The sequence below is a fragment of the Coenobita brevimanus genome, chromosome 40 (genome assembly GCF_032717465.1).
Source record: "Coenobita brevimanus isolate Jiangsu-jjx chromosome 40, ASM3271746v2, whole genome shotgun sequence".
Taxonomy (NCBI): Eukaryota; Metazoa; Arthropoda; class Malacostraca; order Decapoda; family Coenobitidae; genus Coenobita; species Coenobita brevimanus.
In genome coordinates this window covers 13,509,556-13,528,410 of record NC_136993.1, presented here as the reverse complement: position 1 = coordinate 13,528,410, position 18,855 = coordinate 13,509,556, and the positions used below count along the sequence as shown (strand labels likewise).

The following is an 18,855-nucleotide window of genomic DNA, read 5'->3' as shown; positions in this document are numbered from 1 at the left end:
AGTGCTAGACTTAGCTGTTTCAAGAAGTAATATTGGTAACTCTGAATAACCCCTGCAGGCCTCTACGCTGGTGGTCCTCCCTCCTCCGTTATCACTCAGTTCTCTCTCAACTTCCGAAGCGAGAGTACGTATGTTTCTTCTTGCTGACTTCAAGGCCTTTTTTCACCCCCATGCAAATGGCCCTGTGACCTTTACCCCCTACTAAACCTCGTGTGGAAAGAGGTAAAGGGCTGACAATTGATAAAAGAGTGACTACGATCTTTCTATTGAGTAAAACAGTGCAAGTGGAATTGTAAATAATGTGTAAATAATGTGTAAACAGCAAGTGAAAGTAATGAATGTAAATATACGTGAACAATGGAAAATAGTTTTATAAGTTATTTCAAGTGACAGTGCACAACACAGTGTAAATAAAATAGAAATGTAAATAACGTAAATAAAATAGAGAACGTAAATAGAAATGTAAATGAGTAGTATTATAAGAATACGAGTATATACCCTAGGAGTAATGAAAGTGAAAGTTTCACTCTAGCATGTCTGAATGCTATGAGTTATGAGAGTGAAGATGAAAGTGACATTCACTCTCAATGCCAGTATACTGTACAGGACGAGAAAGTGAATGCTACGTATTTTACTGAAAGAAATTGAATCCCTAAGTGACAATAAACTAATACTACTGAAGGAAACTTATGGATAAAGACTATAGATGTATATAAGTGTTATATAGTAATAGAAATATAAAGTGTGAGGGGTTTTATGAATAATAAATGACAGACTACCAAGAGCGAACTAGTGCCAGTGCGACGATCAGACGCGCTCGTAATTTCCATTGCTTTCACAGTTTTTTTTTTTTAGTATGGATCCCAAACTACTTGAAAATTGTAGAATAGTGTTTATAGTGTTTGTATCTGGCTGTGGTAATCATATTACGGGTTGTCGGGAAGTGTAAAGTGGAGACTTCGTTACCCTACTTCAGAGGTCTCCACAAGTCCTACGGTAACCGACGAAGGCTCAACAATCATTCCAGGAGAAAGCTGAAGGTATGTGCCATAAGCATATATAATTTTATTATTCTAGGACTAATAACTGATTTTTGGCAAATATTTTTTGAGAGTCTGTCGGAGCCCAAATAACCCCGCAGCACACGCAAGTTATTGGTAAACAAGCCCGCGGTGTAGGGGTTAATGGGTATACATGTGGAAGATTTTATATATATATATATATATATATATATATATATATATATATATATATTTGTCGTACGAGGCGACTAAAAGGGTTGGTGGTGGGTTAGTGCCCCACCCCATAAAAAGAACTAACTAAAAAAGCAAATAAAGCGCCTCGGACCCGGACGGACCATACGTTGACGACTAAGGAACAGACAAAGGACATTCTGAGGGTAGGAACATGGAATGTGAGAGGAGTGAATGATGAAGTGAAAGGGAGAGAGATTGTCCAGGTGCTTGAGGATGCAAAAGTGGATATATGTGGACTGACTGAAACTAAATGGGAAGATGAAAGGATGAGAGAATGGGAATACGGTGTAGGTATATGTGCGGGAGTCTGTGAAAATGAAAGGGCAAGAGAGGGAGTATGTCTGATGATAAGCAAGAAGTGGAAGGAGAATATAAGAGAGTATGGAACAGTGGGTGCAAGGATTGTATGGGTGAGGATGAAAGTAGGTCTACAAGCATGGGCGATTGTATGTGTGTATGCTCCAACAGAGGATCGAGTGGCAAGAGTGAAAGATGAGTTTTGGGCGAGAGTAGAAGCATGTATGGACAAGTTTGAGAGGAGCGAGAGAGTGCTGTTGATTGGAGACATGAATGGCAAAGTTGGGAATGTACGAGTGGATGGAGTGGTTGGTCAGTGGGGTGTGCCAGCTGAAGTAGATGGGAATGGTAGTGCTTTGGTGGACATCTGTGCTGGTAAGGGGTTGGCAATAGCCAACACCTACTTTCGTCATAAGATGATCCACCGGTATATATGGAGAGTAATGAGGAGGATGGATGGCCAACTTGTTGAACGAAAGGCAATGATAGACTACGTGTGTGTGGATGAGCGAATGAGAAGACAACTGCTGGATGCAAGGGTGTGGAGTGGGTGGGGGAATGGAGTCTCGGACCATCACTTAGTGATGGCCAAGGTAGAGCTGCAAAGAAAGTGGTTGAGGAGATGAAGGGGAAGACAGGAGGAAGCAGCTCCTGTGAGAAGAGTGGAGAAATTGCAAGATAGTGAGAAAATGACAGAGTATAAGAGCATAGTGGAAGAAAGATTGGGAAGGTATGAGCTAGAGCAGATGGAAGGGGTGGAAGACGTATGTAAGATATTCACGGAAGAGATAAGCGCAGCGTGTGAGGCGGTTTGTGGAGTGAGGAGGAGATGCAAGGGTGTGCAAGGGACAGCATGGTGGAATGATGAGGTGAAACGAGCTGTGGAACAAAAGAAGAAGACATATGGTGAATGGTTGGCGAGTAGAGGTAGGGGAGAAGATGAGAGAGAGAAGAGAGAGGTATATGTGAGCAGGAGAAGGGAGGTTAAGAGACTGGTGAAGGAGAGTAAGATGAAAGTGGATGAAGAGTTTGGGAGGAATCTGAGTATGAAATGGAGGGAGAGTAAGAAATTGTTTTGGAAGGAGGTAAAGAAAGTAAGGCAGTGTGAAAGGGGAAATAGTAGGGGAGTGAAAGATAGGAATAATAGATTGTTGATGGAGAAGAGAGAGAAATTGAGGAGATGGAAGGAGCACTTTGAGGATTTGTTGAATGTAGAGAGTGAGAGCAGTGTGAGTATAAGTGGTTGGGCAATGGCTGGGAGAAGAAGAGATGAGAGGAGGGAGGAAGAGATCAGTAGGTCGGAAGTAGTGGAAGCGATGAAGAAGGTTAAGCTGGGAAAGGCCCCAGGAATTGATGGAGTGTGTGGTGAAATGCTTAGGTATGGGGGTGAGATTGTTTTGGAGTGGATATGGAAGTTGTGTAGATTGGCTTGGGAAGAGGGAAGGGTTCCAGAGGACTGGAAATCAGGTATAATTGTTCCTCTGTACAAAGGAAAAGAGGAGAGAGAAGTATGTGGTAACCATAGGGGTATTTGCCTTCTTAGTGTGACTGGTAAAATATTTGGTAGAATACTCATTGATAGGGTTAGGCATATGACAGAGGAGCTAGTTGGAGAAGAACAAGGGGGATTTAGGAAGGGAAAAGGGTGTGTAGATCAGATATTTGTTCTAAGATGTTTAATGGAGAAGTATCTAGAGAAGGGAACGAAAGTGTATGCTGCCTTCAAGACTTGGAGAAAGCTTATGACAGAATAGATAGGCAAGGTATGTGGAAGGTATTAAGAATATATGGAGTGGAGGGGAAATTGTTGAGTGCTGTGAAGAGTATGTACGAGGGAGCTAGGGCTACGGTGCAAGTGGATGGTGAGCTGAGTGAGTTCTTTGATCTCAATGTGGGACTGAAACAGGGGTGTGTAATGTTTCCATGGCTGTTTAATATATATATGGATGGGGTTGTAAAGGAGGTGCAAGGCAGGGCAGTGGATGTGGGGTGGCCCTAATGAATGAGGGTGAGATTTGGAAGCTTCCGGTGTTGCTGTTTGCTGATGATACAGTATTGTTGAGTGAAGATGAATGGGAGTTGCAAGGTTTGGTGAATGAATTTGGGACAGTGTGTAGGAGGAAGAAGCTGAAAGTTAATGTAAACAAAAGTAAAGTTATGGTGTTTGAGAGGAATGAAGTCACAGAGTGTGCAGTGAGGTTGGATGGTGAGGATATGGAGAATGTGAGTGCATTCAAGTACTTGGGTAGTGTGATGAGTAAGGATGGAACTTTGGGGGATGAAGTACGTGAAAGGGTACAGCAGGGAAGAAAGGTTGTTGGTACACTGAAAGCAGTGATGAGAAATAGGGAGGTGAGTATGGAAGTTAAGAAGTCACTGCATGATGGTATTGTGATCCCTACCCTGACGTATGGAATCGAGTCGTGGACCTTGCAAGAGGGAACAAGTCAAGAGTGAGAGCAGTGGAAATGGGTTACTTGAGAGGAGCATGTGGAGTGACGTGGAGGGACAGGTTGACGAATGAAGAAGTGAAGGAACGTTGTGGGGTAGATGTGGATCTGGTTGAAAAGATTAGGAGAAATACACTGAGGTGGTTTGGACATGTGGAGAGAATGGAGAATGAAAGACTGACTAAGAGGGTGTATGTAGGTGAGGTGGAGGGAGGGAGAGGGAGGGGTAGACCGAGGATGAGGTGGAGGGAAGGAGTTGAGAGGTATATGAGGGAGGGGGGTGAGTTGGGGGAGGGGAGTCAAATGGTGGGTGACAGAGTGACTTGGAGGCATTTTGTCTGTGGCCACCCTTTGCGGGATTAGGGCGTCGGGCTACTGATAGATAGATAGATAGATAATATATATATATATATATATATATATATATATATATATATATATATATATATATATATATACATTTATACATATATATATATATATATATATATATATATATATATATCTCTATCTATATATATATATATATATATATATCTGTGTCTCTCTATATATATATATATATATATATATATATATATATATATATATATATATATATATATATATATATATATATATATATATATATATATATATATATATATATATATATATATATATATATATATATATATATATGTATATATACGTATATATATGTATATATACATGTATGTATATTATATATACATATATATATATATATATATATATATATATATATATATATATATATATATATATATATATATATATATATATATATATATATATATATGTATATATACATGTATATATATTATATATACATATATATATATATATATATATATATATATATATATATATATATATATATATATATATATATATATATATATATATATATATATATATATATATATATATATATATATATATATGAGCAGCCACCATATGCAGAACAAACTAATGAATGCGTAACACTGAAAATGTCACATTTCTCAAGATCAGTGTTATATAACCCTTGTTCGAAAGGGGTGTTTTGCGTTTGGTTCAGTTTGTCTGTCTGTCGTAAGAAGATTATGGAAAACAGCTGAAGAAAATAACTTCAAAGCTTACATAATAACTTAGGATCATTACCATTACGGGTTAGGTGATTAATATTTTGGCATTTTTGGCCAAAAATTATCAATAAACAAGTGCCACATTCTCGTGAGGCTTTTAAACCGGTATTGACAGGCTTAGACCGGTCTTATTGCTGCTCTGGCCAGACAGTTAGACCTGTACAACCTGGTCAAAAGCAGTCCTGCCCCACAAGCTAGCCTATGCCAGACCAGTCTGCATACAAACGTTTGCACGTCAGGAACAGCGAAGAAGGAGGCTAGGAGCGTCCGTGCCAGTCTGTAAACATCGATGGTCAACAATGGCGGACTTGGGAATAAGCTTTGTGTTAAATTAAAAATTTAATGCTAGTATAAGCCCGTTATCATCCAAGAAGGGAATCAAATATATCTCACCATGAAGTAGAGACTTTGTATTACTCTAGATCACACCAAATAAGAGTATTAAAGCATTAAGTGGCTGAATTATAATTCGAGGGGAAGCAGAAAGATAGCTCAAAATTTGTTGAAAGAATACAAGCTCAGTCATCTTCAACTTTAAATGTATTCTGTGAATCTTTAAGGCAGGTTTCAGCCCAAATTGTTTGGGAATTCGGCAAGAATCTTTTATTTCTTACCATACTGACATTCTTCTAGGCCACTCCCAATCACCGTTGCAGCCAGTAGGAGGCTTGAACTGATCAGAGCAACATTAGCCTGTTCTCGTGACCACTTATCAGTCCAGATCGGTCTAAATCGGTCCAAAGCGGCCCACGAAAATGCAGCTAAGGTCTAAGCTTCATGTATTCATTGTGGTACAGGAAAGGGTTATGGATTCATTTCTGAAAACAACTGGTCTAAAACTAAGGCCTAAGGGAAGATCAAGGCTATGCACTTAAACTCAAAAAGTTTTCATTGGATTTTGACCAACCATGGTGGAAGGATTTCCGTTCAACCCAGAATGAAGCAACTGTTTTTTTTTCAAAAGAATAGACTAAAGCTAAAGGTCAGAGGGCAAAGTCAGGTTATACACTTTTGATCCGAATGTATCAAATATGGAAGATGGATTGATGACAAGGTAAGGATGAAGTTAGTCGGTTTTGAAAGTAGTCAGCCAAACGCCAAGGGAACTGGGCTGCGTCAAAGGTTAAGCCTTAAACCGATGGTAAGGTGCGTGTGTTGTACTCTGTGAGTATCTTTTCTTGCCAAACTTGGCTCAAATGAGCACCCTTAAATATATTAAGCTCCTGGTCACAAAAAGACAACGATCCCCGTCCCCTCATATATATATATATATATATATATATATATATATATATAATGTTTCCAACTGTGGGCAAAGGCTTCAGGGCCTATATCTCGGGGGCAGTAGCCTATCCCAAGGCCCAGTAGTCCTCCTACACCTCCACATGTCACCACTTCGGCGCTAACACCCACCGTCCATATTGAATACATGCTAGGACTGTCTCATACAGGACTGGTGTATTGGTATTAGCGGGGGTTCTTTTATGACATGTCGGCGGGTCATCTGGTATATCTGGAAAGTCTACTTGTATGAAATTCAAATCCTTAAACTGTTCCCTGCCCCAGTCGGGATTCGAACCTGGGTCCATCAGGACAGCAGGCTGCCTCTCTACCGATTCAGCCACTGCCTCCCCCATATATATATGTATATGTATATATATATATATATATATATATATATATATATATATATATAGATAGATAGATAGATAGATAGATATATATATATATATATATATATATATTTATATCTATATATATATATATATAATATAGATAGATATAAATATATATATACATACATATATATATATATATATATAGATATATATAGATACAGTGCAGTCTTTTTTATCCGAAAATCATAGGACTTTCAAAGTTTCGTTTAATCGATTTTTTCGGATAAAAGATACTGTAATAATATGTAGGATACAAGGGAACAGTACTGTACTCACCTATCACCCATTTCTGGTGATATCTAGCCCACCACCACCACCAGCATCCCAAAAGCCACTCAACCATCACCAAAACACTTAATACACTATAGTAACTGCTCTTTTGTAACTGTAATAGAAACTGTAAACTTAAATAGATCTTCCCTCAAATAAACTTAAATAAACATTCACCAAAACAGTTACGTCATTCGCTATGAGCAATTCGAACAAATAAAGTCTTAAACGCACGCTCTAGTGACTAGCGGAGCAATCGTAAACTAAAGCTAATGGCGCAAAACAAGCCCGCCATGTTTGAATTTTCGGATAGATTTCAGATTTTTGCCGTTAATCAAAATGAGAACGTTTTAGTAAAACTTATGGTTAATGGCATATTATGGTTAAAAGAATTTTGGATAAAAGCGACTCCACTGTATATATATATATAAATATATATATATATATATATATATATATATATATATATATATATATAGATATATATGTATGTATGTATATTTACACAGAATATTGAGCATCTTGTTTCTGGAGACTGCATGGGATCTTCATCATGGCCCCTGGGTGTCCAAGAACATTACATTCTGTTCACTTTAACCCTCTCGTCGACGATGACGTGTAGCTAGTCTTTTGGGCCTTTCCGCGATTATCTGCGATGACGCGTTTTACGTCCTCAAATCACAAAAACTTACGTCAAAGTAAAAGTTTTCGGCCGATCTGCGTCATTTTTGGAAGCATCCTAGTTCCTGCGCCTCTCACCAAAAGTAATGACTTGGCAACCTCGGGGCCCGAGACTCGCGGCAGCACGGGCGAGATGATTAGTAACACATCAGCTGTCAGGCAGGAAGGTAGCGCGAGGCTAGGGATTTAAATTTTACTCTCTCTACCCTGTCCCGGGACTCGTGTCATATTTCACTGTACCAATAGTGCTTGTGTGTCATTCTTGGGCACTATTGTGATTAGGTTTTGTGTTTGTAATAGCGAATTAGGTTTTGGTGAATCAATTGTGCCCGTTAGTCTACCTTTGGCCCAACGAAGATACTGGTAAGGCTACCCTGTTTATTGGCGTTTCCCAGCAACTATGCTGCCTCTTCTCTGCACCCAATGTGAGTATTCAACATCTGAATAAGAGTGATAGAGATACAGATGAATGTAGTGTGCAACAGCGAGTGAGGAAAGACATGGTGAAACGTTAAGCTTCGCTGAGGGAGGCGGGAAACCGCTTGACGACACTGCGTTATCAAGAACAGAATATTTTCCAAGGTGTGGATGAAGTCCATGTTTTATGCTGATATATGGTGGATAGTGTTATTGTGCAGTAGATAGGAGTATAGTGCAATGAGTGTACGTGATGAAATAATGGCTAGGGCAGGAGTCAGTTTCGCATTACAGCCAGGGCAAGCCGTTGTAAGTAGAGGAAATACAGTAGGTTTTTATAGGAGTATTTGCTTTTATCATATTGTTATATTTATTCCGTATGCTTTCTGTGTGAAATCAAGCATGAGTGTTATTGATAGATTTATCGTATGCTTGTGTGGATGAATGTAAACACTTCACCACATGATCATCAAAAAATATCGTCTGCAAAACCTTAGGTATCGCAGATGTGACATACAAAGCACGATCAGGAACTGTTGTGGTGAAAATATAATGTATGTTTCATAAAATGATGGATTTCATTATGTGTATTGTGAAAATATCATAAACACTGCAGTGTCTTCTCTGCTACACCGTATGGGACAGGTAATTGTCACGTATATCTCTTTTGGTGAAATGTACTGTGTTTCCTAAGTATTGATAAACTGGGCTATGTTTTATGTGAAAAGAAAGTGAAAAAGTGACGCACGTCCTCGGAAGGAACAATTGCATGTATATATATATATATATATATATATATATATATATATATATATATATATATATATATATATATATATATATCTCTTTTCGTGAAATGTACTGTATTTCCTATGTATTGATAAACTGGGCTATGTTTTATGTGAAAAGAAAGTGAAAAAGTGACGCACGTTCTCGTAAGGAATAGCAAGTTTTGTTCACCTGAGTTAGCACAAAGGTAGCGAAATGCAACGCGAGGTTAGGTACAAGTACATGCACACACACATACACATACACACACATACACATGCACACACATACACAGACAAACACACACATGCACACACACATACACATACACAGACATGCACACACACATACACATACACAGACATGCACACACACATACACATACACAGACATGCACACACACACACACACACACACACACACACACACACACACACACAAACACATATACACACAGATACACACACACACATCCACATACACACACACACACACACACACACACACACACACACACACACACACACACACACTACAAAACTCCTCTCCCAACCGATGTGGTCCTGCAAGAAGATCATCGCCACTGGAGAAGTACGTGGTATTCTTTTTTTTTTTTTTTTCTTTTTACTTCTTTCTGTCAGTATATTTACATATACATATATGTTGTTATTTACCTTAACACAAATGACAGGGAAATAAGTTCTGTTTTTGTTGCTAGCAACAGGTTTTGTGTTCATGTGTGGTTTCCGAGAGGACTAAAAACTAAAAAGAAGTAATTATATAAGACAGTTGTTGGTATAAAATCTAAGAAACCGTAGCTAGCAAGCATAAAATATGTTCGCGCGCTAAGGGAAAATACTGTAAGTCAGAGTGGCTGCCGGCGGTTCAGTGTGCGGCAAAATACACCATAGTTTATTGCAATTTTCTCGAGAACTATAAGGCCTAGGATTACCGTACTTGTCTTAAATGAAAGCCAATGAAATTCTGCATCGGATAATGAAATAAAAACCTATTGTTCTCGCTGAAAATTTGCCACAAAATCTCTCCGATTATAAAAGTTGTACTGTGTCGAACCAGAGTTTTTACTTTATCGCTTATTACTCGAAGACCATACCTCGTATCAAACTGGGACACCCGGCATTCGAAAGCTAATAAAATTCTCTTTCGATTGATGGTATAACATATAGAGATTGATTCGTAAACTTTCGACTTATGATGTTGGGAATTGAAATCGGCATCACGAATGTTTATTCTCAGCATCCTAACTTCTGTATAGTTTTTTTTTTTTTTTTTTTTTGCTTATCGTGTAGAACAAACATCGGCGAGTACCATATGTGGCTATGATGGGAAAATAAATATTTTTGGGTGGTGAAAATAAGCCGAGAATACACATTATCGGAACGCGCGGCCGCGGGGGGGGGGGGGAGATTGTCACACCCACGGAAACTTAAAAACTTCCGAGAGCGAGGGGGTTAACTAGCCATAAATTTGTACCATCCTACTATTTTGAATGCTGAGCTGTACAGGAGACTAACAACTGAATAGTGATAATTGCTAAGAAGTGCAATGGCAAGGATGAACTGCCATAGTCTTGTCTTATTTTGCATTTGTGTTAAAGGAAGTGCTCAGCAAATGGATGCAACTCTTTGCCAAGTTAAATTATATGAACTAAAGTTCTAAAAACTTTCTACATGACTCTGGACACATATATGGATACATGGCCACCATGATATCGGTTTCCAACTTAAAGTATCCTGCTTTGTTAACTTCTTAGTACTTCTTAGTCATCGTACTAAAGGATAAGTGACATTTTAAAGCATCGTTCTGTAAATATTTGTTGTTCTTACATAATACCAGTCTGTATGGCCGAGCAAGTCCACTGATGCAAGGAAGCAATTGCTTTTGGGATGCCATCCAGTAAGATACAATACAGTATATACACCGTATATTGAACCGGCATCTTGTGGTAGAAGTGCCTCCACGGTCGGACCAAGTCACGTCTTCACAGTGAGGTGCAGCAAAATATAAGGAAGTTTGGTTCCCGGGTAAATTCTGCAGCTGTTTCGTTCCGCCCAGGGTTCACAGCGCTACCACGTGTAGGCTCCTTGTCAGGACCTCTGTAAACAATGTTCCCAGTTATCTTCAGTATATTAATCCTTTCGTGATGTTAGAAGGAAACATTTTTTTGAACTTAAATGTATACAAATACTTTATAATAAGAAATTGTCTAGCAACATCAAGAACACTATAAAAGTCAGTCATAGGTAACTACAGTATGTTGTAAGCTGCGAGAATATACAAACCTTCGAGCTGAGCCTCGAGCCAGGTAATAGAGAAGTGGCCCACTGAGCACGAATCCCACCACGAAAGCTTGCCACGTGTCTTCTCTGAAGGGCCACAAAGGGGCCTGCCATTGGGGTAGCGGTGGTGGCACCCTCATGATGACACAGATCATCTACGCAACCCATGTGACATTATATCATCAACAACACCCATGCAAAGTCTTTCATTCAAATCTCCTATCAGGTATACAGTGTCTTCTTGGACACATATTCTGTAATTCTGCACAGCCGATACTATTACCTGTCTTTAACTATTTTTAAATTACAATTTTCTTTATGCATGGCAGAAGGAACCAAAGACCAGGAGCCAGCAAACCGTTTCTCCCAAGAAAAAACAAAGACAATACAAAAGAGAGCCAAATTTAAGATCCGTTCATTTCGAGATGCCTGGACACAACTGCGTTTGAAAGATTGGAGATCATAGGAAGTAGGAAATACAGACAGAGGGAGACAGTTCCAGAGTTGACCTGTTGTATTATGAAGGACTGGGAGTAATGGTAAACTCATGCATTAGAAAGCTGGACAGAAAAGAGATGAGAGTTTGATGCTAGATGGGTGCTACGCACCTGTCGTAGAGGTGGAAGGATACAGACAGACAGTTCAGAGGAGCAGCAACCACTGAAGTAGCGACAGAAAAGAGATAAAATTGTAACAGTGCAGCAAAGAGACAGAGGTTGAAGGTAGCCAGTAAGAGGGGGAGAGTTAATGTGACGAAAAGCCTTTGACTCCACCCTATTGAGAAGAGCTGTATGTGAGGAGCCTCCCCACACATAAGAGTTGTATTCTATACAGGGGCGAATAAAACCCGTGTATAAAGTCAACAACTGTGCAGTGATGAAGAAGGCATGGAGTCGGCTTAGCACACTTAATCTCTTGGAAACAGATTTTACAAGAGATGTGATATGATCCTTCAAAGATAAGTGCCAAGAAAATGAAACCCCAAGTATGTTTAAAGATGATGCAAGTTTAAGCTGGATAAAATAAAACATTAGTGAGTACAACAAGTTTACTTTCATCTAGTCTGAGAGATGAGGAAAGTCTGACATTAGGTGTGCCATTGCCTCATCCTTGTTTGTTGAAGTAAATGCTGAGATGGACGTTGCAAAAACTGAATGGAATGGTGAAGGGTGGAATCATCAGCATGTAAGTGGATAGGATTAGATGTATAACTTAGATGGTCATTGATGAATAAAACCAAGAGAGTTTGTGATAAGACAGAACCATGAGGAACACTGCAATTGATAGATCTAGCAGAAGAAAGATGGCCGTCTACAACAGCAGCTATAGGACGACAAGAAAGGACGCTATAGATGAAGGCACAGATAGAAGGATAGAAAGTGTAAGAGGGCATGTTGGTAATTAAAGATGTATGCCAGACTCGATCGAAAGCATTTCAAATGTCAAGTGCAATGGCAAAGCTTTCGCCAAAGTCCCGAAAAAAGGATGAGCAGGAACCTGAAATGTCGGTGAGAAGATTGCCAGTGTAGCGTCCCTGATGCAACCCATACTGAAGATCAGAAAGGTCATGATAGGAATGATGACTTAAAATGTTTCTTTTAAGAATAGACTCGAAAACTTTTGAGACGCAGGATGTTAAAGCAACTCGGCGATAGTTTGAGAGCTGGGAATGGTCACCCTTCTTTGGGACTGGCTGGATGAAAGCAAACTTCCAGCGAGAAGGAAAGGTACAAGTTGACAGACAAAAGCGAAAGAGTTTACCTACGCAGGTTGTTAGCACAGAACAACAGGTCTTCAGGACAACAGGAGGGACTCCATTAGGCCCATATGCCTTGTTAGTATTCAGGCCTGTGATGGCAGAAAATACATCATCTGAAGAAATTTTTATGTCAGCCAAGATGAAGTCAGAGGAAGGAAGTGATGAAGGAACAGCACTGGAATCGTCTAAGGTGGAATGGGAGGAGAAAGTCTGAAAGAAGAGATCAGCTTTATCCGTAGAAGAAATAGCTACAGAGCCATCAGAAGAGAAAAGGGGAGGGAAGGATGATGAGGTAAAGTTGTTAGAGAGGTTTTTGGCAGGGTGCCAGAAGGAGCAGAAAGAATTCGAGTTGGAGAGTTGAGAGCATTTAGTACGAATGAAATTATTTTTAGCAGAGCGAAGAACAGACTTAGCATGATTCCGGGCAGAAACATAAAAAAGATGTGATTCAGGGGTGGGTTGCCTATGGTACCTTTTATAGGCTCTCTCCTTGTTGTGGACTGCATGAGAACAAGCGTGATTAAAGTAAGGCTTTCTTGCATTAGTCAAAGAATATGAGAAAGGATTGTATGTTTCCATGCCCGAGAGAATAACGTCTATAAACAGCTGGGCACTCTCAGATGGCTCCCGGCCATGAAAGCAATAATTATTTCAGGGAAAACCAAAGAAGTACTGCCTGAGGGCCTCCGAATCAGCAGCTCCAAAGTGCCACAACCGACTTTTCTTTGGAGGGTCCACAGGCTGTACCGGAGAGATAAGAGAGGTAAAGGCAATAAAGTTGTGCTCGGAGGAGCCCAATCGAGAGGCAAGATTAACAGTGTATGCAGAAGGAATAGTTGTAAGGAAGAAGTCAAGTATGTTCGAACTCACTCCAAGGTGGTTAGCGATATGGGTAGAGTGCTGTATAAGCTGCACGTCATTAATGATAGAAAAGATGTAGGCTTGTTTACCAGGTGTATCAGTGAAAGGAGAGGAGAGTCAAAGGTGGTGGTGAAAATTGAAATCTCCTAGAATGGAGATTTCAGAGAAAGGAGAAATGGATAGGATGTGTTCCATTGCAGAAGTAAGATAGTCGACGTGTTTTTCATAGTACAATTAGGGGATTAGTAAACAGCACAGATATAATTAGTCAGAGAATGATAGTAAAGCCGAAGACAGAGAGTAGAGAATTCAGAGGAATCAAGTTCAGGAACACGAGAGCAAGATAAGTCGTAGTGTAAATATACACAACAGCCACCTTTGGATTTGAAATGAGTATAGAGAAAGTAGGAGGATACAGGAAAGGGTTTGCTATCAGTTGCCTCAGACAGCTGAGTCTCAGTTATGAAGGAAAGGTGAGGTTTAGAGGAGGAAAGGTGGTTTTCAACACCACAGAGGGAAAGAGGAAAGGCCCAGAATGTTGCAGAAATGAAGAAGAAGTGAGTCAGACAGTGGTTCCAGGTAGCTCGTAGAGCCGTCACCGGGAGAGGAGCGGATGGTGGGGGCATTTATGGTCCCCTTTCCCCCCCTGGGGACTTTGAGGCTTGGTTATTAGTCGTCATTTTTCTTTTTAATTTTGAAAATCAAGTGCAGTGTGTAATGTGCATGTAGTTTTGAGGTGACAGTTAGAGAAACTTGTACTGGAGAGCATGCTGGCCTACTCTCTGTCAATGAAACACTGAGAAAGTTCAGCAAACTGGGATGGTCAGGAACTAGCCCCTTCTGCCGATGAAACGGGAGCTCCAGTTCTCCCTGTCATCAACTTTCCAACTACCTTGGGAGTACTGCCCTGCTCGACTGGTGCTACAGTGTATTCCATGGCGCATGCTTGGTAATATATGGATGCCTTTTTCACTATCTCATACTAGAAGAGACATACACGCATTCTGAGTATGAATATTGTTCATGATCACAAATAATGCTGGGCAATTCATCATATTTCACTACCTTTCATCACTTTTTTGTCGACGAGATTGCACACCTGATGATTCTATGCCATCCTTGTATTTAAAGATATACGTAGAATTTAAAATTAACACAGTATAGTGATGTAATTTTTCTAATATTTATAGATACTTACTGGGTACCTTCTTAAAGTCTTGGAAATATACTGTACTTGGCAGTAACAAAGATAGACCTTTTTTGAGACTGTGCGGATGATAAGCAGTGGAAATTATATTCTTAAATTGTGTCAAAACCAGAAAATAATAATGTAAAATAACAACAATACGGTAATGTAGATTAAAAAAAAAAATAGTAAGTGGTTTACCCAATCAGTACGGCACTAATGAAAGCATACACTCTGGTATATAAACCAACTCCTACTTTCTGTAAGGATTCGCATTTTCTCATCAGATAATCAGTAACTGTTAATATATGATTCCAGAAAGACAGAGATGTATTACCTTACTGTTAAGGACAATAATGTAATTAAGTTTTATACCTGAGCTGTTACGAAACTGTTATTTTAAAGTTTGCTGGGCTTTAAAGTCTACATCACTCGTTAAAAATATCAGTATCATTAACCGTTATCCGTACTTATCGTTATGAAGTAATTCATATTTTACGTCCGCAACTGAACCTACAAGTGAGAAACTTTTTACGAGAATAGAATAATAAAGTACGGTTATTAAGCAAATGCATGATGGTTACTCACAGTTTGGTGGAAAGGTGTACTAAAATGCTGATGATCTCTGCGACCCCACAGGCTAGTGAGGAAGATATTGGCCATGCCAATATCGGCGGCGCCACTTCCTAGCATGCCAACAATGCCATTCCAGGATCCATTGGGCAGCAGCTCACCCCACAACTCCCCTACAACACAGGCCAAATGTACTGTACACTCAAGCAAAGCAGCATGATACGAATACGAAATTGAGTCGTAATTAATTATTCAGATTTTGTGTGTGTGTGTGTGTGTGTGTGTGTGTGTGTTTTCCATGCTTGAAAGTTTTGACTGAATATTAATGTTCGATATGAGCAAAGTTATTATTATTATTATTATTATTATTACTGTTGTTGTTGTTGTTGTTGCTGCTGTTGTTATTATTATTATTATTATTATTATTATTATTGGTAGTAGTAGTATAAGTAGTAGTAGCAGTAGCTGTAGAAGTAATCTAGTCTTCACTTAGTGTAAGCTTCGCTGAAAAGACTCTTAAGCGGACTATATACCACAAAAAAAAAAAAAAAGGTCCCAGTGAAGTGCATAAATAACCAAGAACTATTTACTAACTAATAAAAATACATTAACTTCAGTTTATAAATCCAGAACACTCTCTGTGCCCTCAATATCGTTAGGAAGTGTTTTTCAGGGTCTGGTGAATGACGGAATAAAGTATTGGTATGTATTATATATACATAATACGAGAAAATGTCTGAGTATTCATGCATAATGAATATGTGGTCATATATACTAGCTGAAAAAGTGGTGGAAGTGTAGTATGCAAATGATAATAGGCATTAAGAAAAATGTCTTGCAATGATGATGGTGATGATAAAGATTCGCTCACCTTCGCGTGAAATATGGACACGGGCAGAAGCTCATCAGAGAAATCGGCGTGGTGAGTAATGGAAAGGGGGGGGGGGTATGCTACATGCTCAGGGGAAAAGTTGCTAAGAAGGGGTGGGGGGTAGGAAAAAACTAAGTGGAGAAGTAAAGGGGCAGGAGAGAGCTGAATGATTTCTGCTGCAGTGTGGGCACGAGAAATGTGTCTGATGAGACTGCCACGGATGGCTGAGCAGAGAGTGGCAGTGGCAAGGCAGCCTAGTATAGAGTGTAGTAAGGGGCCACTCATCGAATGTGGACAAGGTGGGGGGGGGGGTTGAGGCAGGTGATTTGGGAGTGGCATGGGTAGCCAGGTCGAAGTCGGTGGAGTCAGGCAACAAGTGAGTGAGGTACCAGCAGTGGGCGTGTGAGAGGCTTGTATGCCATGGCTCTGGCGAGCCAGGTGGCGGAGTACAAGCCCTCAGCTACGAGATTTTCGTGGTCTTCAATGCTGAGTTCGTGCACACGTCGTCTTGCTGCACGCTTTATTTTGGAGAGGCTGGACATAAAAAGGAACGTGGTCCACGGTAGGGTGGTCCCAGATCTGGCTGCGGAGTCGGCACTCTCGTTGTCTGAAATGCCGACGTGGCTGGGCAGCCGCTACAGGAGGATCTCACCCCTCCGGCGAGAGATGGAATCGGTCACAGCATGAATGGAGATCAGCAGGTTCACATTGTCAGCGAAGTGACATGCTCAGAGACCCTGTATGGACGAGAGCGAATCAGTGTGGATGACAATGTGCCTTTGTTAGAGAGGTAGCGCATGTCGGACGGCACCAAGAAAGGCGACGAGTTCTGTCTCATATATGGTGGCTCCCGTGGGGAGCTGCCAGGTCTTGACATGACCCTCGTTGATTTATGTGGCACCTGCATATCCATCAGGTGAGACCAATCCTTCTGTGTAAAACTCCTGAGTGTCAGGAGTCCAGAAGGAGGAGATCCTCCTAATGGTGTCTTGTCGGACAAGAGCTGGATGGGAAGCTCTGGGACTGACAGATATGGGGGTGATGCACAAGATGGCAGGGGACCATCAGGGCGTGGGAGGGGGAGTAGGCATCATAGCGGCAGTCTGGACCTGCATTGAAGGCATGGGAGAGGCCCAGTTCATGAATAATGTTGGTGAAGAGGTGGACCCAGTCCTTTCATAGGTCCGGGTTGGGTGGTCTTCCTACAGTTCGAGAGATGAAAAGTCTGAAATAAAAAAAAAGACCGATGTTCAAGATTTAGATTTAGATCAGGTAACAGAAACCCAGAAGCCCTATGTTAGAATCAGGAGCAGAGAGCCAGACAGGAAAGCAGTAACAAAATATGAGCAATGAATTGACAAAAACAAACGATCAACAGCACAATTTCAATTTATTTTTTTTATATTATCTTCAGAGGACAATCCCATGAGATACTGATAAAGCAATTAAGCATATATGTGCCTCAAAAGTGAGTTTTTTCATCACAGGTGAAACCCAGCAACTTAGCCGAAGGGCATGCATTGATTATTAGAGTTTTGTTACTTACAATTTCAGGATGGAAAGGCAGGAGTGTCCTGCATCAACTAACAATAAAAGTAAGTTGTTGTAGGAGTTAGGTTCATACGCTAAATGTACAACAGAAGTGAGCTGTTGTAGAATTTAGCTTCAAACGCTACATGTAAAAATAGATAGTTCGTTATGCCACATGTAAAGTATTAATTACTTATTCACTGTATAATAGAAAGACAAAATACAAAATGGATGGATATACCTTTAACCCCTTAACCCCGGGGATAATTGCGCTCCAACTGACTTTTTAAAAATATTTTCCAAATATCAGTTATTAGTCCTAGAATATTACAGTTATATAAGCATATGGCACATTCCATCAGCTTTCCCCTGTGATTTTTGTTGAGCCTTCATCAACTACTATAGGACTTGTGGAGACTTCTGAAGTTGGGTAAAGAAGTATTCTTTTTACACTTCCCGATACCCCGTAATATGGTTACCACTGCCTGATATTATTACTACAAACACTATTCTATGAATTTCAGGTAGATTGGAATCCATATTCCAAAAAATAAACACTGTGAAAACAATGTAAATTATGAGCGCATGTGAGCTTTCCACCTGTGCTCGTTCCCCGATTGTATTCTGAGGCAGAACTTTCATTTATTACTCATTATCACACTCACACTTGATATTCCTAGTACCTTATTACATTTATTTATATATACAACATTTATCCATAAGTTCCTTTTAGTACTAGTAGTATATTTTCACTCCAGGCTTTCACTTTCTTGTTCAGTAAACTAGCATAGAGAACGAAACTTTCACTT

At 39.9% G+C, this 18,855-nt stretch overlaps 1 protein-coding gene across 1 annotated transcript in view; it reads right to left on the bottom strand.

Moving 5' to 3' along the window:
• Positions 1-18,855, bottom strand: part of LOC145396961 (putative glutamate receptor) — a 237,806-nt gene that overhangs the window by 97,843 nt on the left and 121,108 nt on the right. The window contains exons 7-8 of the mRNA XM_080270194.1: positions 15,661-15,818; positions 11,270-11,421 (exon numbers count right to left, since the gene is read on the bottom strand). Coding sequence (XP_080126320.1) covers positions 11,270-11,421; positions 15,661-15,818 — 310 coding nt within the window. The remainder of the gene's footprint in view (positions 1-11,269; positions 11,422-15,660; positions 15,819-18,855) is intronic.